The 21,782-nt window shown below is 40.0% G+C and overlaps 1 protein-coding gene across 3 annotated transcripts in view; it reads left to right on the top strand.

The window, feature by feature from the left end:
* The window catches only part of UBE4B (ubiquitination factor E4B), a 123,319-nt gene that overhangs the window by 58,615 nt on the left and 42,922 nt on the right, over nucleotides 1-21,782 (top strand). For 2 of the 3 annotated variants that reach the window (XM_061160436.1, XM_061160438.1), the window contains exons 4-9: nucleotides 3,110-3,197; nucleotides 4,422-4,566; nucleotides 6,689-6,917; nucleotides 15,805-15,946; nucleotides 17,393-17,493; nucleotides 18,491-18,605. In XM_061160436.1, coding sequence (XP_061016419.1) covers nucleotides 3,110-3,197; nucleotides 4,422-4,566; nucleotides 6,689-6,917; nucleotides 15,805-15,946; nucleotides 17,393-17,493; nucleotides 18,491-18,605 — 820 coding nt within the window. Of the gene's footprint in view, nucleotides 1-3,109; nucleotides 3,198-4,421; nucleotides 4,567-6,688; nucleotides 6,918-7,380; nucleotides 7,798-15,804; nucleotides 15,947-17,392; nucleotides 17,494-18,490; nucleotides 18,606-21,782 lie in introns of all 3 variants that reach the window. The other variant, XM_061160439.1, reaches the window with a different exon arrangement.

Raw genomic sequence — 21,782 nt, 5'->3', positions numbered from 1 at the left:
TTAAAAAAAAAATAGCATACTTCTAAATACAGGTCAAAGAAGAAATCATGATGGAAATCTGAACTGAACAATAGCAAATACTATATACCATCATTTGTGTGTCACAGTTAATGGGGTCCTTGGGAGAGAATATAAAACTCTCTCTATATATATTATACTAAAGAAGAAAAAAGAATATAAGTAAATACTTGGAATTAAACTCTGTTTCTTGGAATGTGTTTCCCTTAGATATGTGCATGGCTTACCTCCTTCCTATTTTTGCCTAGGTAGTATTTCAGTGAGGTGACCCCATTTAAATGGGAGAGCCCTGCCTTCTCCATTACCTTTTCCTTGCTCTTTTTTCCTTTAACTTTTATATAGCATTTATCATATACTCTATGCTTTGCTTATTACATTTATTATCTTTCTCCCTTTAACTGGAATGGAAGCTCCATGGCACAGGAAATTTTTTTGGTCTCTCGTCTGTTGGCATCTCAGACACCTAGAACAATGCCTGCCTAGAATGGGCACTCAATAATGCTTGTTATTGAAAAAGAGAACTCTGTGAAAATGTAAATATGCAGGATGCAAATCAATTTGAAAGTCTGGATAAAATCAGGTTCCTCAAAGATCACAATTCTCCCAAAATTGGCTTAGGAAGAAAGAATCTGAATAATCAAAAAAAAAAAGTTAAATCGAATCAGTATTTTACAGTTTTTCCAAAGAAATTACCTTGCTCATATGATCTTGTGGGTACTCCCACCATCCCAACTTTGCACACATTTTTCAGATAATCTTTAAACTTCCCAAGTCAGTTTATGAGGTTCATACTACCCTAATATACAAAACCAGACAATAATAATATTAAAGAAGAAAATTAATTACACAGTAATCAATAAAATTGGTAAAAATTACATGGTTATGAACATATTTGCAAAAATCTGAAGATATTGGCAAATCAGATAGTGTAGCACATAGAAAACAGGCAAAACATCTCTGGGTCTGTGTGCCAGCATGGTGGTTACTGTGGGTTAGCATGGTTGTGATTGAAAGGGTCATGGGGGGCACCTTTGGGGTGCTGGAAATGTTCTCTTGCTTGATCTGGGTGCTGATTACATTAGTATGTTTCCTTAGTGAAACTTTATTCAGCCAAACACATACCATCTGTGCACATTTCTGTATAGATAATTCCATTAAAAAATTAGTTTAAAAAAAATAATATAGCATGACCAGCTTGGGTTTATCTTAGGAATATAAGGGTACTTTAACGTGAGGAAGTCTATAAATATTATCCACCCCATTATGTATTAAATAGACAAGCTCAACATTGATTCAAGATAAAAATCCTAGCAAACAGGAGACAGAAAGATGCATCCTTAAACTGTAGAGCACAGATAGAGTTCACCAAGTATTCCACATGCTCCCCTGAATGTCCAGTCTCCTTTGCAGTTAGATTGGGGCTGAGTAACTAGGTCTGTCCCGTAGACTTGTGAGTGAAGTGACATGTATCACCTTTGGGTGAAGGCAGTTGAGCCGATGTTCCTCCTCCATCCCTCTCTTTTCTTGCTCCAGTGACCTTGGAGGCTGTGTATTGCAGATGGCATAGATTAAAGATGGAGTAAGGATGCTTCACTCTCATCAGACTTTGCGTAAGCAAGAAATAAACCCTTATAGTGTTAAGCCTCTAAGATTGCAGAGTGTATGTGTTATCACACTGTAGCCTCTCATTCTACCATAAAGGACATCTACTGAAATACTACAATAACTCTCGTACTCAGTGGTGAGAAATTAGAAACAGTCTCTTTAAAGTCAGGAATAAGAGCACAGAAGACTGCTATTTCTTCTTCTATTCAACATGGGACCCTACCCAATGCAGTAATTGAAGTTAGGATTGGAGTGCAAGAAACCAAAGTTACTATTTGGAGATAAAATGATTATCAACCTAGGAAGTCCAATGCATAAGTAAACAAATAGCTTATGAGAGGTTTATATGTAAAATTAGTTCACATTACTACACACGAGCAACAAAAAATTAGAAATCTTAGTTTTTAAACAGGTACCAGTCACAATTTTATTTTAAAATATATGGTGCCTAGAGATAAATTTAGCAAAAGAAGTGAAAGACTTATGGAGAAAATTAGAAAAGCTTATTGAAAGAAAACCATAGATACTTAGACATCCCTTGTCCAAGGATAGATCCATTGCATTAAGATGTCATTTCTACCCCGTTTGATCTTTAGAGTCAGTAAAGCTCAAGTCAAAACCCCAACAGTATTTTAAAGGAACCTGTCTAGATGATCGTTAAGTATGTGTAGAAGAATACAGGACCAAGAATGGCCAAGACTGTTTTGAGGTAGAAGAACAAGGTGGAGGCATTGACCTAGCAGATACCAAGGCTTATTAGTGAAGTTGTAGTGAGTATGGTTTTAGGGACAAACAGATTGTCTAATGGGGTGGAAATTAGTATCCAGAAAGAGACCTGCACACAGCTGGACACAGTATGACAACTGGACATATGACATAAATGATTTCATATTACTTTAAAAAGAATGGTCCTTTCAATAAATGATGCTAGGACAATTATTTAATGTGAGGAAAAATAATATATGTACTTCACCAGATTTTGTAATCAGGCTCTGATTGATTGTATATCATTTAAAAATAGTATGTATAGAAAATTTGCTCTAATTTTTATTTTTGAAAGTGAGCCTAAGAAAATGACAACTTGAGGAAAATATTTCCAACAATATTATTATTATTTTTAAAAGTGAGCCTAAGGAAATGACCACTTGGGAAAAGTATTTTCAGTAAGTATGATAGATGGAATGTTTATATCCTAATATATGAAGAGCTCTTAAAAATTCTTGAGAAAAAAGATGAACCTTTATTATTTAACTTTCCTGACTGATCTTGATTGATATTTTAGAACTTTTCCTCAGGGAACTCCCTGGCGGTCCAGTGGTAGGGCTCACTGCTGAGAGCCTGGGTTCTATCCCTGCTTGGGGAAATAGGATCCTGCAGGCCTTGCGGTGCAGCCAAAAAAAAAAAAGATAACTTCCTCAGCCAGCAGCTATGATATTGGGGTGGGTTTATCAAAGGTAAAAGACTGATTTATCTTTTATACTTAAAGCATGTCCCAGGTGGATGTGGATTCAGGAATCGAAAATATGGAGGTTGATGAAAATGACCGAAGAGAAAAAAGGAGCCTCAGTGATAAGGTTGGTAAGAGATGAAGCCCTTGCTTCTGTTTTTAGGTACAGTTAATGCTATCCCAGGTGGCACAGGGGTAAAGAATCCACCTGCCAATACAGGAGACGCAAGAGACGTGGGTTCGATCCCTGGGTCGGAAATATCCCCTGGAACAGTAAATGACAACCTGCTCCACTCTAGTGTGCTTGCCTGGAAAATTCCATGGACAGAGGATCCTGGCAGGCTACAGACTATGGGGTCCCAAAGAGTTGGACATAATCCAACGACTAAGCACGCACTCACATGCACAGTATAAATAAGCACTGCCTTGTGTCTTGTATCTGTAAAAGTCTGTTGGAGAGGACCATGCCAAACCAGCAGATCCTATTTAGGTGATTGGTTTTTTTTTTTTTCTTTTGAAGAAATATGGGTAGCCTTGATCACCCTTATTAGTGGAAGTATAGCTTAGTCCTTTCACCTGATAAAAATCCCTCACTTATCTTTGTTTCAGGTGCATTTTTTTTATCAGTAAATGATAGCAATGAATTTAGAGCTTAAATAAGTCGTCATTCTGAGGAAGATGATCAGGAATTAAAGCAAGAATGAGTGGAAACAGGAGGTTTTTATAGTTTGTTCCCATCTGAGCTTTAGTTCCCTATATTTGAAAAAAGACATTTTTGGTTTTTGTGGGTATGTGTCATGGTATAGAACTGGCATGGATAATTGCAACCCTTTCTGTTTAGTAAGTTATTAGTGTTCAGCAGCATTATTAGAAGTTGGACTATAGCCTCTTAGAGATGCAGTGTTTATTTTGTAGTGTTTGAATCTTACAAAGTTTATCTGTGGTGAAAAATAGTGAGAAACATTAAAATCTGGAAAAATTTCTAGAGAAAAATTGGTTATGTACCTAAAATGTCAACCTGGTCTTTTAGCATTCAGAAAAGAAAATAAATGGGAATAATAAATGGGAAATAAATGATGCATCCTTCATCACGTGTCTTCCTTGGCAATTCCTGATAACAGTCCTACTGTTTTGTATTCCCTGCCATATATTGTGTTATAAGCTAATGAGACCCACAGGTTATAACTTTGAAGTCACAGTAACAAGTTTATTTTTCCTTTAATCAGTGGGTGAATTGTCTGCATTTCTAAAATATCCTTATTTGTAAATGAATTAAATCAGAATTTCTATTAAAGTCTAACTCACACCTCCTACTGCTTGAAATTAACCCCCAAATCTTCTTCCCCACAAGGAGCCTTCATCAGGTTCTGAAGTGTCTGAAGAGCAGGCCTTACAGCTGGTCTGTAAGATTTTCCGTGTCTCCTGGAAGGACCGGGACAGGGATGTGATCTTCCTTTCTTCTCTTTCTGCACAGTTTAAGCAGAACCCAAAAGAAGGTAGGAATCAGGCTCAACTGTCTCATTTCAGAGCCCTTCGTAGAAAAACAGAATGTGAACTTTTTTGTCTTTCTCTGCTGTCCACATACCTTGTCTCGCTCTGTAGTTGTATTTTTGATTACAGGGATACTTCTTGATGAAGACTTTGCTGTTTGTCTACTTTCCACTTATTGATAAATTTTTTTAAAAAAATGATTTATCCAAAGGAAAACTGTGTATCAGTTAATAGTATCCATTGTCTCAGGGCTGAAGTTTTTTCCTTTGCAATAAGAAGGTGCTTAGAGAGAGCTTTAGGGCCTCTTATATTCCAGGCAGGAGCATGCTGGGTGGTCTGCAGGGATCCTGAGAGGGTGACCGGCACCTGTTGTAAGTGCCTCCCGGGTCATACGTAGACAGTGGAGTAAATGTGCTTGGTTAAATTGCTTTAGCAAACTAAAACATACTGATATTTTGCAGTGTTTACAGGATTCTATTTTAAGAGGCTGTACTAAACCACACTTGAAGTAATAAAACTTAGCAAGAGACCAGCATCACAGAGTACTTTTCACTCTTCTGTAGAGCAGTCTTCTGGAGCACTGGTTCCCAGCCTTTTTGATACCAGGGACTGGTTTCATGTGAGACAGTATTTACACAGGTGAAGTTGTGGGTATGGTTTGGGGACCATTCAAGCAAATTATATTTATTATGCCGCTGTTGATCTGACAAGAGGCAGGGCTAAGGTGGTAATGTGAGCGATGGGGGAGTAGCTGTAAATACAGATGAAGCTTCGCTCACTGTCTGTCACACACCTCCTGCTGTGCAGCCCAGTGCCTAAGAGGCCACAGACCATATATCTGTCCCAGGTATGGGGACCCCTGCTTTGGAGTACAGAAAACGGAGGGGAAGTTCACTGGAGTCTTCTTTTGCATTTCACTTGAATACAACCTCCTTGATGGTGGGACTTTTGTCTGTTTTGCTCCCCCATGTATTTGCAGCGCCTGCACTTCATAATCCCTCAGTAGATATACTTTCAATGAGTGAATGAACGTCAAGGAGATTGCATTTCCTTTTCCCTGCTGCCTATCTTCCACAGCAAACCAAAAAAATGTCTCTTGTGTTCCAGGTAGATGGATAGTTTATTTCTGATTTTACTGGGATCTTCTTCTTAATTGTGACTGTAGAGTTGAGCTTAACAACTATGAGTTTCAAAATCCTGCCACTTATTATTGTAAATCTTAAGATTCTCAAATCTGTCTGGTAATTTTTAGTAACAAATCAGGTAAGATTTACATGGGTTAGACATTTTATTTATTGAGTGATATTTAAAATGGGCTTTCCTAGTGGCTCAAGTGGTAAAGAACCCACCTGCCAATGCAGGAGACTCTGGTACAATCCCTGTTGGGAAGATCTCCTGGAGAAGGAAATGGCAACCCATTCCAGCATTCTTGCCTGAGAAATCCCGTGGACAGAGGAGCCTGGTGGGCTACAGTCCATAGGGTCCTAAAAGAGTCAGACACAACTTAGTGATTGAATAACAACAAAAGACCTATAGCAGTCAGGAGCTGCAAAGAATAAGAAGGAGGCTAGAAAACAGAATCTGCTCCAGAAAGGCAGGTGGCAACTAAATATTAGACCTTCATAAAATACTTCGAACTTTGTACTTCATAGTTTCACTCTATATAAACATGAATAGGTGAAGAAATATTAACCCAATTGCATTTCCAGTGTGATAAACTAACCTCTGTAGTTGGAGGTAGCTTCTTTTTATAGTTAATATGTATCAGCAGTGACTCTCATCAACTGGGCTCAATTTTTTTTTTTTTTAAATAAGCTTTCTGTTTGAAAACATTTTAGATTTACAGAAAAATTCTAGAGGTAGTGCAGGTAGTTCCTATACACACATCACTCAGTTTTCCCTAATGTCAACGTCTTCCATAATCATAGTATACTTGTCAGAACTAAGATATTACTGTTATTCCAGACCTTATTTGGATTTCCCCACATTTTCTGCTGGCGGCTTTTATTACTTGAGAATCCAATCCAAAGTAGCACACTGAGCATCTCTGGCTTATGCTGACTTATTCAAGGACTGTATGTATGAAGACCCATGTATAACCTCCTCTTTATTCTGCCTTTCCAACAGTGTTCTCTGATTTTAAGGACTTGATTGGCCAGATTTTAATGGAAGTGCTAATGATGTCAACTCAGACCAGAGATGAAAACCCATTTGCCAGCCTGACAGCCACCTCCCAGCCAATTGCAGCGACAGCTCGGTCACCAGACAGAAACCTCATGCTGACCACCGGCTCCAACCCAGGAACGAGCCCCATGTTCTGCAACCTGGGTTCCTTCGGGGCCAGCTCTTTGTCTAGGTCAGTGTGGTTCTTTCTGCACATCTCACTGGTGGTAAGATAGCCATGAAGTACGTAGGAAAAAGGAGCATTCATTCAGGGGCCTGCATCATGCAGATTATGGAATGTCTTATGTTTGGGGGGTGTGGTTGACTCACTGAAGAGATATGGTCTTTTCCAGGTGGATCTCTTTGACTTTCCATGGTTAGGCTATTGGTAAATTAAATTTTAGAAACAAATAGCTGTAGAGTATGTTCTTTGGAAAGAATGCTTTCTCTTATTGTAAGTCTGGCTTCTAAAACAGCATGGCAGTTAGATTACAGTTATTTCGATGAGCCTCTAAAAGATCTGTATACTGGAATGCTTAGAGATATGAGGTTGTAATTATATGGTTCTTTAAAAACATGCTATTTTCCATTTTAGTTATTTATCTCAAGTGTTTCTTCAATTTTCTCTTCTTTCCTCCCCTTCTCAAATCATTTAGCCTCTATGAGACTAGCCCAGCTCCCAATACCAGTGTCTGGAGCTCTGTGCCAATGATGAGTCCGCCTCTGGCCTCCCCCTCCCGGGCAGCCAGCCAGGCAACTACGCCTCCCGCTTCTTCCCTCTGTCCTCCTGGTTCTGCGGGGACGCCTGCGGGAAGCCAGCCCTCGTCTCCGCGGTACCGGCCCTACACTATCACCCACCCCTCGGGGTCTACATCTTCTCCTGCCTCGCGATCCTCGGGCACCTCCATCCTGTCTAGCTCCCCAGGCCTGTTCGCCCCGGCCAGTAGCCCTCAAGCCGTGCCCACCAGCTCCTCCCGACAGAGGCCCCCTGGCACAGGACCACCTTTACTCTCCGCCTCCCCCGGTGGGAGTGCCCCCAGCAGACGGCCCTCCTCCCTAAGGAACTCTCCTAGGTATTTATTTACGAAGTAGGAGAGGCGGGTGCGTGTTTGCAGTGCAGGGAGAAGACATTAACACAGTTTGGAAGAACTGTCATGTGATGCTGACCTCCACTACCTGTGTTTCTCTGTTTGGGGCTGTTAACCCACGTGTCTGACTAGTTGGGTAGGCTCGTGCCCCAGGTCCCTGCTCTGCCAGGGTTCTGTCGCATCAGAAAGTACGGGTGGCTCAATTATGAGGGCCTTTCTTCCCCTTCACTTTTCCTCCTGAAAATAAGAAGTCACTCAGTTTTCAAAATCAAGGGCACATATCATTCCTCATGACAAATGAATTTCAGAGACTGTGGCAGCTTATATTTGAGAGCTGGGGCTCACAGACCCACTTTCCACTTTGTGTACTGTTACCGATCATAGTTGAGATACAGCCAGACCAAGGGGTTGAGTGAGCAGATACTTTACCTCTGGCCAGTAGTTATGCCTTGACGCTTTGTTTTCAGCCCCTTAGAAAGAAGCAGTATCCAAACTCCATTAATCCACTGCCCTCCTTCCCATCATGTGTTTCCTGGCCTTTATATAATTTAGGTGAATTATTTTTCTGCATATCAGTAGACAAAACTTGTAGCCTACGATTTAGTTAAAAGGCCAGTGGTTGTAAAAGCTTTCCTCCTCTTTGTTTTCCCTTTTCCCTGATGACTTTTTTTGCTTTTGTCACGGTAGTATGTACGACAGTCCTTTCTCCTTCCTCTTCCTCGCACTTTCTGGGGACAGTAGTGACGAAGATGAAGAAGATGATGATGATGATGGTGATGATGAAGGTGGTGGTGGTGGTGATGAGTTTTCTTGTGTCCAGTTTGGGTCCAGGTATCAGAGGAATGGAGTCTTACCTCTGCATGTGCCTAGGTGCTTAGGAACTAACTTTTATAAGCCCTAATTAGAGGCGTGCTCTGAATCCATACAGGGTAGAGTCAAATGAGGTGGCTTGGTGAGTCCAGATGTGAGAAACTCCACATGTACTCAAGCATTAGGACCTTCTCATGAGGGTAAAGTGGCACATAGGAACATTTTCATAGTTATTGCCCGGAAAGTTTGGAGAACAACTTAATGTATAATCATTTGTCAAGAACATGAATAACAGAGTAGACATCAAGTTCACCTGCCCTAAGATCTAAAATAAGAGACCCTTCATTTATTTTATTAGGAGAGTGTTCTTGTGGGCTACCAGATGTAAGCAACATGTACTCTGGGAGGCGTGTTTTCTTACGTACAGTTGCATGGATTGCTGCTTTTTAGGAATGGCACAGGGGCTGGGACTTGTGTGTGTGTGTGTGTATGTGTCCCTCTCAGCCCACTCTGGGCCGTCTGTTGAAGAGAACATGTGGTCATACTCTCTTTTATAACTGTGATTCTGCTTTGACTTCTAATCTTTATTTTTTAGCTGTGCTGGATCTTCGTTTGCTTCAGATCAGCTTTTCACTAGTTGGCAGCGAATAGGGGCTGCTCTCTAGTTGAGATGCTTAGGCTTCTCACTGTGGTGGCTTCTCTTATTTCGGAGCACAGGCTCTAGGGCAAGAGGGCCTCAGTAGTTGCGGCTTCCAGGCTCTAGAGCACAGGCTTAATAGCGGTTGCGCAGGGGCTTAGTTGCTGTTTGGCATGTGGGATCTTCCTGGACCAGGGATTGAACCCATGTCACCTGCATTGGCAGGCGAATTTTTTTACCGTTGAACCACCAGGGAAGCATTCTTCACTGCTAATCTTAAATTTTGCTAATCAGTCACTTCGCTTCCCTGACCCCAGTGAAGCCAGACCCTTTGTTTAGACAGCCTAGCCTGTGGAATGACTGCAGAGGCTAAAACAGAGCTCACAATATTGCTGAAGTTTCACCCCTGAAAACAGAGTGAAAAAGATGGCTTAGACCTTCTAGGTGACTTTGAGCAAAAAAATATAATAGCACCTTCTCTCTAAGCCTCTGACTCATCATCTTACAATTTTGCTCTTAAACTGAAGTTTCATCTGGACTGAGTTGGTATTTGTGCCCCGCAGTATTCGGAAATAACTACAGGCTATAAATAGAGATGGTGGTAGGGGTGCGGTATACTACATTCAACTCCACAGTGTTCAGAAGGATCATTAGAGAGTCTATAAAGAGAGAGAGGGATATTGGCACAGGATTGAATATTGATTCAGAAAGGTTGATATTTGTATTAGGTCAAATGTTGTATCACTATTTCTCAAGTAAATTTCCCAAAGGTAGAAGTGTTTTTTTCATGTAGATGGCTCAACAGTAAAGAATCCGCCTGCAGTGCAAGAGATGCAGGAGACTTGGATTCGATCCCTGGGTCGGGAAGATCCCTGAAGAAGGAGATGGCAGCCCACTCCAGTATTCTTGCCTGGGGAATCCCATGGACAGAGGAGCCTGGCTCCATGGGGCTGCAGAGTCGGACACGACTGAGCACGCATGCACAGACATCCTCTTCCATGATCATAGTAGTGCGGCAGCCATCCTTGTTAGGAGTCAATTCCTATACATGATAAAAATGCTTTGTTTTCTGTTTTACTGTAAGTTATCTGTGGGGGAAATACTGTCTCTCCCTTGCCTATTTAATTCCAGCTTTCTCTAACAAAGATATCAGATCACATGCTGCTTTACCTAACTCCTGTCTAGACTTCTAACATCCAGCCTTGTCTCAGATCTAGATTTGACACCTACAAGCAGAAACAAAACTTACTTACTGATTATGTACTCATAGCTGCGAATAGTTACTGAGCATCATGTCCCAGGTGCTCTGTCAGCCGTGTGCGTACGTTATCCCTCTGATCCTCACAGCAGGGCCTCTAGTTACTGCAAGGAAATGTGGGCAGGTTCAGGAAGGTGGTTGTTGTTGTTGTTCAGTCAGGCCCGACTCTCTGTGACCCCATGGAGTGCAGCACACCAGGCTTCCCTGTCCTTTACCATCTCCCAGAGCTTGCTCAAACTCAAATCCATTGAGTCAGTGATGCCATCCAACCATCTCATCCTCCATCGCTCCCTTCTCCGATTACCATCAGTCTTTCCCAGCATTAGGATCTTTTCCATTGAGTCAGCTCTTCGCATCAGATAGCCAAAGTATTGGAGCTTCAGCTTTAGCAATAACCTTCAAGGAAGTTAGTCTCATAATTAGAAGAAGGCAGAGCTGGAGTCCAGATCTCACATGCCACCCAGCACACCGAGTTGCCTCTGACTTCTCCCTGTTTGCCCAGTAGGACTTGGATTATTCTCATTTCTTAGCAGTTATTTTGCTGCCCAGAGTTTATGTATGTGTTCTTTTCCTTGGCAAGAAAGTGCCAACATTTTCCTTCTTAAGTACAAAATTCCACTCCGGTTGGTTGGCGGGTACTTTGCTGTCTGTTAAAATGAAATCTCATCTGTCCAGGTTTTAGAAATTATAAATTCTGAATAGACATCAAAAGGAATGTAAAAGGACAGGGCATAATCATATTTAACACATGAAACAAATAGAGAAGAACATGAGAATGCACATAGGGTCAGAACCAAGAAGTAGCAAAAAAAAAATTCTAATTAATTTGGGTGATCAGCAAAGAACTTTTTCTTTCCCCCTGTCTAATTGATCTCAGAATTTTATTTACTTGGAAGTAAGCAATTTTAACACCTTCTTCTTGTCCAGTAAGGTCAGTGCTGTAGAAGCAGCTGTCAGCAGGGATTGTATTGGTCTCCCTTTCTACTGGCCCAGTAGAGTCAAGGGCTTGTACATCTTTTGAGAGATAGTTGGGACATACAGCCCTGTATTAATTATTTATAGTGGTTATGATAAGGATTAATAAAAGAAAGACGACATTCCTTCTGGATGGAATGTTTTGTAGTACTCTATGAAAAAAGCTATATGAGTTATAAGGAGCTACTTATTGAAGGAATGAAAATAAGTGAAATGAGAGTTTTCTTATAATAAAGATAACAGGAAAAAAGAAGATAAAGTAATTATTCTGAGGAAACGTTTTCTAATTGTTTCCTAGGAAGTTGGTGACGAGAAAGACATTTTTCTTTTTCTTTTGTTTATTGGGATTCTTTTTTCATTGCTTAGATATTTCAGTGAAGGAGATTAGATCTTGAACATCATGAGCCTGTGTGAATAGAGAAAGAGTAAACTAGCAAATGCACACAACTGAGTGACTGAGCCCAAAATAGTGAAAAATGTTGATATTTCTCCCCTTATTTCTACTGGTCATAAGTCAGGATCTTCCCACCATGTCTGTCTTCCAACCTTCAGTGATTTCCCTTCTCCCACAGGGTTAGACCCAAAGCCTAGGACTCTACATCTCCTGTGTATAAACACACATGTACGTATCTCCCGTGTGTACACACACACACACACACACACACATCTCCCATGTGTACACACACACACATCTCCCATGTGTACACACACACACACACACACATCTTCCATGTGTACACACACACACACACTCTTCCTGCCTCTTTCTGACATCTATACTCATTTCTTCATAGCACTTCTATATTATTTTTTAAAAAACCATCTCTCCTCAGGGGACTTCCTTGACAGTCCTATCTTGGCCTTACAATACAGGGGTATAAGTTTGATCTCTGGTCAGGGAGCTAAGATGCCACATGCCTTGGGACCAAAAAACCAAACCATAAAACAGAAGCAGTGTTGTAACAAATTCAGTAAAGACTTTTTTTTAAAAATGTCTACATTATAGAGGATGTAATTGCCACATGAACAAGGTCTTGATCTGTTTCATTAAGGTGCTGCCCCCACGATCTTCAACAGTGCAGACATTTGCTCGGGGGGTTTACGTTGCTTATCCCTGCCCAGCTCTCCCTTTCCTTGCATTGAGAAAATATGCCATTCCAAAGTCTGCGTCCAAAAAGGAAAATAGGGAGTGATTATTCCCATCACAGAAGAAAAGGAACTGCCAGAGAAGCCTTTTAGGAAACTACATTTTTGGGTACATTTAAAATGAGATTCAGTTTGCACAGATCTGATGCATATATAAATCTCCAGATATATTTTCCTTGTGTTTTTGGAAGGATTCCACTGTATTTACATCATGTGAAGTAATTACATTATTCAGTTGGATTGTTGATGTAGTTATCAGAAAATGGTTCCTGTATTCTCCCAGAAGGAGGTATAATTTTCTAGATACTCTTAGGACTTAAATATGACGATTTCCAGTGTCATAATCCACATGTCACAGTTGTAAAGGCATCATGAATTTTGTAGCAACATTTTTAGAGAAAAAATGAAATACTGTTTTAAAACATTTTTTAAAATGTCTATTGATAGCATAAATTTAATGTGTTTAAACTGTACACACCTTTTTCCTTCAGGATCACATTTAGAACCTGAGTTCAGCTCTCTGAGTTCGAATCTAGAGACCCTGTAAACCAGTTTTCACCACTGGCAGTCATGCCCAGCACTGGTGAGGCTGACTGACAACCTTGCTCACGATCTACTTCAACATCCTTAAGACTGATCTCATAGTTGGGAAACATTGACAGATACTGGGTTTTACTGTGTTTACTATTTGGTTAAACTCTTGTTTCATTTCTTTCTTTCTCTTCTCTTGAAAGTCCCCTTGAAGTGTTATTTGGTGCCTAACAGATGATCACAACATACATCAACCTCTTTCAGCTTTGAAAATTCTCTTGATACATTCTGAATGTCTTTCTTTGCCTTGCCTGGCAGTCCTCTGCACACAATTGTCATGTCTTTTCATGTCTTTGCAAAATGCTTGCGAAGGCATTTTGGTTGACTTTGAGGTGTTCAAGTCTAAGTCAAAATGAAAGGGGGTGTGTTGGCTAAGAGTGGAGCCCAGTTTCAGTCAGCAGCCACCGTCGATGCATGCTGACCCCCACTGTTGATCAAGGGCACACTGCATTAGACTGGCTCGTTGCAAACAGCAAGGACCTGTTGACATCAAATATAAGATGCTTTCCATTTCAGAAATGTAAACATGTGAGAAAGATGGAACTTATTATTAGGGAAATATTTAGTTTAAATATTTCATTTTCAACATGAGGAAGGTCTATTTTCATTGCTTCTATGAGAGCTTCTCAAAGGAAGATGAACCTTAACTGTATATAGTTACAAACTCGAATCAGCAAATTTCATCTTTGGGAAGTGCAGGGAATGGAGTCACGAACCTCAGATGGAAGAGGGAAGGATGGCAGATAGCTTGAGAGTGAGATGGCTGCAGGAAAGGCTAAGTATTTTTTCCCCCCTCTCTCCTTTTGCGGTTTCACCATACTTCTTATATTTATGGGTGGGTTTTTCTGTTTTGTTAGGGTGTTTTTTTTGTTTTGTTTTTTTTTGCTTTGCTTTATTACAGTCCTCATTTTTCTGTTGTCTGGCTAACGAACAGATACCAGATCTTACATTAATTCATGAAATGTATTTCTAACTGATGTTAAGGCACAAGAATTGTTTCTGTTTTTTTTTTGATGTTTCCCACCCTGGACTGCCCATCTTTGTCTCTGATGGGGCACTTTGAGGGTGGGTCCCTTATCTGCCCAGTCAGGAGGGCACTGGCTGCTTCTCAACCTCCTGTCCTCCCCGCCCTCTGTCAGACTTGTACAGGAAGTAAGTTGTAGATTTACAAGTCTCTGGCCTGAGAGCCTTGGATTTAAAGCCTTGACATTGTTTTCATCTTTTTATTTATTTACTTATTTATTTAATTTTTGGCTGTGCCTGGTCTTTATTGCTATGGTTGAGCTTTCTCTAGTTGTGATGAGCCGGGGCTACCCTTTGTTGGGGTGCTTGGGCCTTCTCATTGCACTGGCTTCTCTTGTTGCCAAGCATGGACTCTAGAGTGTGTGGGCTTCAGTACTTGTGGCGCGTAAGCTCAAGTTGCCCCTTGGCGTGTGGAATCTTCCTGGACTAGAGGTTGAACCAATGTCCCCTGAATTGGCAGGCAAATTCTTAAACACTGGACCACCTGTTTTCATCTTTTTTAAATGAAATATTCCAATACCATTCCAAGATTCTTTATCATCTTTCACATGTAATTTTTGTTGTTGTTGTTGTTAAGTTTATATCTTTTAATTCCTCTTCATTTCAAAATTCATGGCCTCTTCCTATGCCATGGTTAATCTTTTTGTATCTTTTATGTCTATCAAATTTGTGAGTTGAACATCACATTTGGTATTTGACCTATTGATAATCAATCTAAATTTTGATTTCCTAACACCTAACCCTCATGATAATGGTCTCAGAGCGTAGTTTTAATAGAAACAGGGCCCTCCCATTGTGTCCTGCCTGTGTTTGACAAAATACCTCCACATGATTTCATTTAACCTCAGTGCAGATGAGATGGAAGTTCTGGGTTCAGGTAACAAGTACGCAGTAGAGCTGGGGATAGAATGCAAGTTTGGATACTCCTAGCACAACATTTTTGTTTTGTTTTGACTAATACTACTTTGTCCCTTTCACTAAACATTTTGGAAAATTAGTATTGATAACAAGTATTTTCACATCTCCTTCTAACTGGACAGTTTTCCTAAGTTCTAGTCCTGTTGCCAAATGCTGCATAAAGGCTTTGAGATGTGTGCTAGACATTAGGAAGGAGGGAGGGGTGTTTTGTCAGTCCCTTGTAACTTCACTCCTAAAGACTTTGCTTGCCTAACAGCAAGGCTGGCTTTAACCTGCAAGTCAGCCCGCGCACAGCTGGCCAGTTGGATGTACATACATGTGGTATCCCTTCAAATTTCTGGTGCTTAGTACCAGTTCTTAGTCCTCCTGGTTTTGTAAGCTGCTGTTCCTGAGAAGATGAGATGCTGGATTTCTGGACAAACTTTCTTCTTAGGTCAATAAAATGTTTCCTAAAACTCTCTGTTGTTGGACTTGGAGCAGGTGAAGCCGCAGTCAGCTCCAGGCGCAGCCGCATGGGGTCTGTGCTTTGTCCTGGGTGCGGGGACCCTAACAGGCTTTCTGCCACAGCAGTGCGAGCTCTGTCCTGTGGTTTACTGAGAACGGATCAAAACCATCCCTTTTCTTTTCTCCAAAGTCTGGGAGCCTCTGGTGGGGCAAGTACTTGGGATTCCTACAGCGACCATTTCACCATTGAAACGTGCAAGGAGACAGACATGCTGAACTACCTCATCGAGTGTTTTGACCGAGTTGGAATAGAGGAAAAAAAAGCACCAAAGGTAATATGAAATAGATTGACTTAAAACCCACAAAACCTGGTTATATATTGGATAAATAATTGTTTTCTAAGCCCCTAATTAGATTTATTTATTCAATCAGTAAAGCGCTTACTGAGCATCTCATAGGTCGGGCACTACAGTAGAAGCCAGGCTAGATTAACGAACAAAACAGATGAAGATCCCAGCGCTTCTGGAACTCACCTCCTAGGGGAGGGAAGATGTGACAGGGCCAAATACTACTATCACCAATGACTTAACACTGTGATAATTTCTCATAGTCTGTCGAAATCATAATAAAACATTTATAGAGTACCTGTCAACCATCACACACTTTGCTAGGTCTCCATGAACTCAGATTTTCACAGTTGTTCATTAGGCCGTTGTAATATAAGTATTATTTTTTTTTCATTATGTTAATAAGCAAATGTACCTCAGAGGGATCTAATACATACTACCATTGATCTTCCCTAAAAGCGAAGCAGCGTAAAGTGAACTTTGAAAAAGCGGGGGATACCTATAATTGTCCAGAGTCACATAAATTGAGAAGTTGGTTTAAACTCAAGAGCTACACTTTTTCTACTATTTCATTCTGAATGAATATCTCATTTCAATCCTGTTTCATTTTCATTCTTTTATTTATTTTTTTTTCTTTAAATTTTCAGTGACATATAGTGGCTCAGACAGTAAAGATTCTGTCTATAATGCTAGAGACCCAGGTTCAAGCCCTGGGTGGGGAAGATCCCCTAGAGGAGGGCATGGCAACCCACTCCAGCATTCTTGCCTGGAGAATCCACATGGACAGAGGAGCTTGGTGGGCTACAGTCCATGGAGTTGCAGAGTTGGATAGGACTGAGCAACTAACACTTTCACTTTCGTAGTTGATTTACAATGTTGTGTTAGTTTCAGGTGTGCCGCAAAGTGAATCAGTTATACGTACACGTATATCCACTCTTTTTTTATTCTTTTCCCATGTAAGTCATTACAGAGTATTATGTAGAGTTCCCTGTGCTATACAGTAGGTCCTTATTATGTATTTTACATATAGTGTGTATATGTCAATCCCAATCTCCCAGTTTATTTCCCCTCCTTCCCCAATTCATTTGCTAGTTCTGGTTTTCCATTAGAAATTAATCCAGTTCTCTGCATGTTAGTTCATATTTGTGAAGGGCCTCTTGGGGTTTTTTGCACTTAACCTTAAAGAGAGTGGGCCTGTTTTTGTAACCCCCTGCATGGTCACCTCAAACCTCTGCGTCTCCTCTAACTAGGTTTTAGCGGAGGCAGTATGCTTGGATGATGCAGTTAATCTAGTTTGTTCATTATCAATAAAGGAAGAGAAAAGGATGCCTCTTCCTGCACATCCATCTCTTCTGACTCTTTTGTCAGTTTTCAACTGCGTGGGATTATTTTGTTTGTCTTTGTAGTCCTCACCCCGACCTGTCTTTGCAGATGTGCAGCCAGCCAGCAGTCAGCCAGCTTCTGAGCAACATCCGCTCACAGTGCATATCCCACACTGCATTAGTACTCCAGGGGTCCCTCACACAGCCAAGGTATGAGCAACCAGTGTGTGCTTGCTGTTTGCAGGGAGAGGGCCTCTCCTTCCGTGGACACAGGCTGCCCAGCCATGTTGCACCACGTTGCATAGCTCACTTCCTCACCTGTGAAATAAGCAGTTGACAAGATGGTCTCTGAGGTCCCTTTGTTTCTCTGAAATACTATGAAAATAAAACACTTCGTGTGCTTTATTGAGATAGATTGTGTGGTTGAAATGTGTTGACATCAGGGCAAGAAATTACTCACTTAGTTTAAAAGCAGCTGTTTGAAAGCAGTACAGATACTTGGGAAAAATGTACAGAGCCTCACTTTCCATGTGTCATACAATCAATTTCTATTATCCAGCAATAAAGAATGGTGGTGGAATAGGTAATATAGGGATCACCCACAATGTCCTACATTATTAATTTTTGTTTGGAGGATCCCATAAAGTTTCAAGTTTAACAAAAGAATATTTCTGTATTTCATTATGAAAAATATTTGAAGGAAAAATGGCAAAGTTGCAGTATTTATTCATTCTGGATCACCTTGTCTTATTTTCTGTATCATAACCATTTTTGAAACGTGTCAGAAAAAAGAAAAAAAGATACACATGTACTAAAAACACTATCCCCATGGTTAGAGTTCATAAGAGCTTAAAAAAATCTTTAGCTATTGCTAATCTTCCCCCCCCCTGTTGGATGAGACATAAATAAGTAAAAGAGACATAAAGTACTTTGGTTTTTCTAGTGCTTTATTCTTAAAGAGCTGTATGGAGAAAAAGATGGATTCTTTGAAACTTCCTATAACTTCTCACTGAAGAGCCCACAAAGTGATTGTTTTAACAGTAAGAAGAGTGATCTTTTGTCTCAACTATTGACTATCTATTGTGTGGCCTATTTGGGAGATCTGAAGCTTGACCTATGAGTGTCAGCCGTATGGTATTTTGTGTGTCCTGTTGTTAACTGGGTGACGAGTTGATTCATCAGACCCCTTGACTTTCTGGGTCCGCAGGTCCCTGCAGCAGCCGTCCTTCCTAGTGCCGTACATGTTGTGTAGGAACCTACCATATGGCTTCATCCAGGAGCTGGTGAGAACCACTCACCAGGATGAAGAAGTGTTCAAGCAGGTAGGTTTTGTGTATTCACTATTGAAACATTTGGCATAGAAGCTTTTCTGCCAAGGTAAATTTCTAGAGACACCATATATTGAAATCTTAGGTTCCAGAATTTGAACATAACACACGTTATTTGCTCAGAGAGCGCTTCCCAAGGTTCCTGCCTTGAGGAGATCAGATTGACAGCTGCATTGTTCAGATCATGTGTCCATTTCAACTCATTAGTCAAGCATCAAGATATTTTAAACACAGTCTGCTAAGTTCTTTAGGAGATTAGAAGAACTATAAGGTCCTGTCTCTGATTTCGAGCTTTTAAAACACTACCAAGAGATAGTATAAGACATGATGTGCGTAAGTAGTGTTGAAAATTAATTCTCTAAATTTACAAAAAGATTAATATTAAATAAATCAGGAGACCTAGCTGATTTAGCTGATTAGTTCATCGGCCGTCCGCATGTCACAGTAGAATGTCTTCTTGTTATTGGACTGGGAATGATATCTCAGATCTTACGGATTACTTCATTCATTAAGTATCCATACGTTTTTTGGTATCCTGCTGTGTAAAGTCAAGTGGAAATGAAGATATGCAATATTTAATAATAAAGCTTAATAATAATAATAGCTAATGAACTTAGTCTCAAAGGTTTCTTCCCTGGTGGCTTAGCTGGTAAAGAATCCTCCTATAATTCATGAGGCCTGCGTTGGGACGATCCCGTGGAGAAGGGAACGGCTTACCTACTCCAGTATTCTGACCTGGAGAATTCCATGGACTCCATGGGGTCGCAGAGTCGGACATGACTGGGCGACTTTCACTTCACTTCGCTTCAGTAGACTTAGTCTCCAAGGTTTTTTCCAAGGTGAAACTTTGGCATGAATGTTGATTACTGGCCTGTGACCTGTGTTGTAAAGTAAGCACTTTGCCACAGCAACTTGCACAGAGCTGTTTCCCTTGATGAAAGGGTGTTTATGACTTTCTTAAAATTTGCTGTATGGTGATTTCTTTTTTTGCTACTAGAAGGAGTAAGAGAGAGAATAGCTATAAACGATATGATTCTTTTTTGCCTTTTTTATACCTAATATTATTTGTAACTATTCATCTTAAAGCCTTTGAATTCTCAGGAAGTGTGTTTTCAAAATACTAGCAAAAGAAGAATACAGCAGTGAAATTCCCAGTCGGTGTTGCGTGCTCCGTACTTGGAATTTATCACCTGCAGACACAACTTAGTGACTGAACAACATCTTAGATGATGGTCTTACTGACTTATAGGAATATTTCAGGCATTATAGTGAGATTTCCTCCTCTAGAAAGTTAAGAGAACTCTTGATGAAAATACATAACTGTATTGGAAGGTTTAAGTGATACATTATACTTTATGTGTAGTATGCATAAATTAGAATACTTTTACTTGAAAAGACATCATTTAAAGAATCCAGAGTAGTTTTAACTGTATAAAAGCCCAGGGATCAGCTAACAGAGGTACTCTATGCTATTTTATTCATAAAGAAACTTACATAGAAGCTATGAAATGACCTCTTTTTTTTTTTTTTAATTGAGGTGAAATTCACATAACATAAAATCAGCCATTAAAGTGCCCCATTCCATGGCATTTAGTACCTTCTCAGTGTTGTGCAGTCACTGTCCACCTGTTTATTTTTAACCACAGAATTCTGATCCCTTGTCTTGTCTTCTGTGTCACCGTTTGTTTTTCCTCAAGGATGACTCCAGTGGAGTTGCTGACCTGAAAAACAGCATTTTACCTTTTTGTCTTGAGATTGTGGTAGATCTGAAGTATTAGATCTTTGAATTGAAATTTCATTCTGCCTTTAATGTTTGAGATGTTCACAGATAAACATAAATAGACAGTAGCTAGAATTTAGAATTGGTTATGAACACTTGGAGCCTTTTTTATCAGTGCTGGGAGGTATTTATTTGAAAATAGAATTACTTAAAATATGTAAGTCACACAGACATTCTGTTTGATATTTGAAAAATACTATGTTTAGTAATATTTTGTCTGCTAGTTGTAAATTGAACCCAAGTTTTACTTAATAGCATTCCTGGGGGTAAAAAGAGACTTTTTTCTAGATGATCAATAGTGAAATTTATTTTTGGTGATTCTAGAACTACTGTTTGTTTTTTTCCTTTATTTCTTTGGCATTTCCACCCCTCCATCTCAGCATTACGTCTCCATTTTTAGCTCACTTAGGAAAGCTCATTACTTCTACCCTGATTGTTTTGAGTTGCAAGAACTAGAGTGATCTATCTTCAAGAGATGTGTTGCTATCTCAAGACACTTTGTAACACAGGGCACCTTTTTTTTAATACTGTGCCCCTTAAATGACATAGGTGCTCCAGACAACGGGATGAAATTAGTAGGAAAGAGAATTTTTCAAGTTTTTCCAGTTGCTTTTAAGAACACTCCCTTTTTTGGTTCCTTGGTATTCAGACTGTCAGCTGTTGTTTACAACATTTTCAGCTTAATGTTATTAATTGTGAATCCCGATCAGCTCCCTGCATGTGCTGCTTAGTGAGTGCACTGTGAAATTTAAAGATGGGCTGTGCTGAGCAGATTCTGCAGGGTTTCCCTGTGCCCTGGTATTAATGATGAACATTCAGATTTCAGTGCCCTTACGTTCTGACATCAGGTTACTGTATGAATTACACCTTTTATGGAGTTAAAGCATTCTAATACAGTTTTCTTTTTTTAATTTCAACATTTACCAGTCATGTTTTTGTTCTACATAATTAAAGTTAAGGAAATAATAGCCATTGTTGGTCTGTTTTTCTTGTTCTCTTCATAATAAACAGGGAAAGGTGGAAAGAATTAAATGTAGATGTGGGGATAGCAACAAAAAAATTCTTTAAATGTTGACAGAGTTGAGAAAAGGCTGGAACATTGAGTCCAGTTTCTTTATAGGCTGTAGATGCTTGGTAATTGGAAACATATGCATTGCTGAGATGTGCAGCGTTTAGTTGATTGGAGCAAGGAGCCCTGCAGAGTCCTACAGCAAACTCCAAATATGTGAGTTTCTATTAAATTACAGGGAGTCTTGTCAGAGGTTTAGGGTTCACCAAAACCTGTTCCTTCTGGAGGATTCAGCTGTATTACTTTAAGATCAGCCTTGCAAAAAGACAAAATAACACCCTGTGGCTAGATTCTAAGCTCCTTTCTATGCAAAACAGCCTTT

The sequence above is a fragment of the Dama dama genome, chromosome 14, assembly GCF_033118175.1.
Source record: "Dama dama isolate Ldn47 chromosome 14, ASM3311817v1, whole genome shotgun sequence".
In the NCBI taxonomy this organism is placed as follows: domain Eukaryota; kingdom Metazoa; phylum Chordata; class Mammalia; order Artiodactyla; family Cervidae; genus Dama; species Dama dama.
The sequence above is the reverse complement of the archived record's forward strand: the minus strand, read 5'-3'. Positions and strand labels throughout refer to the sequence as shown.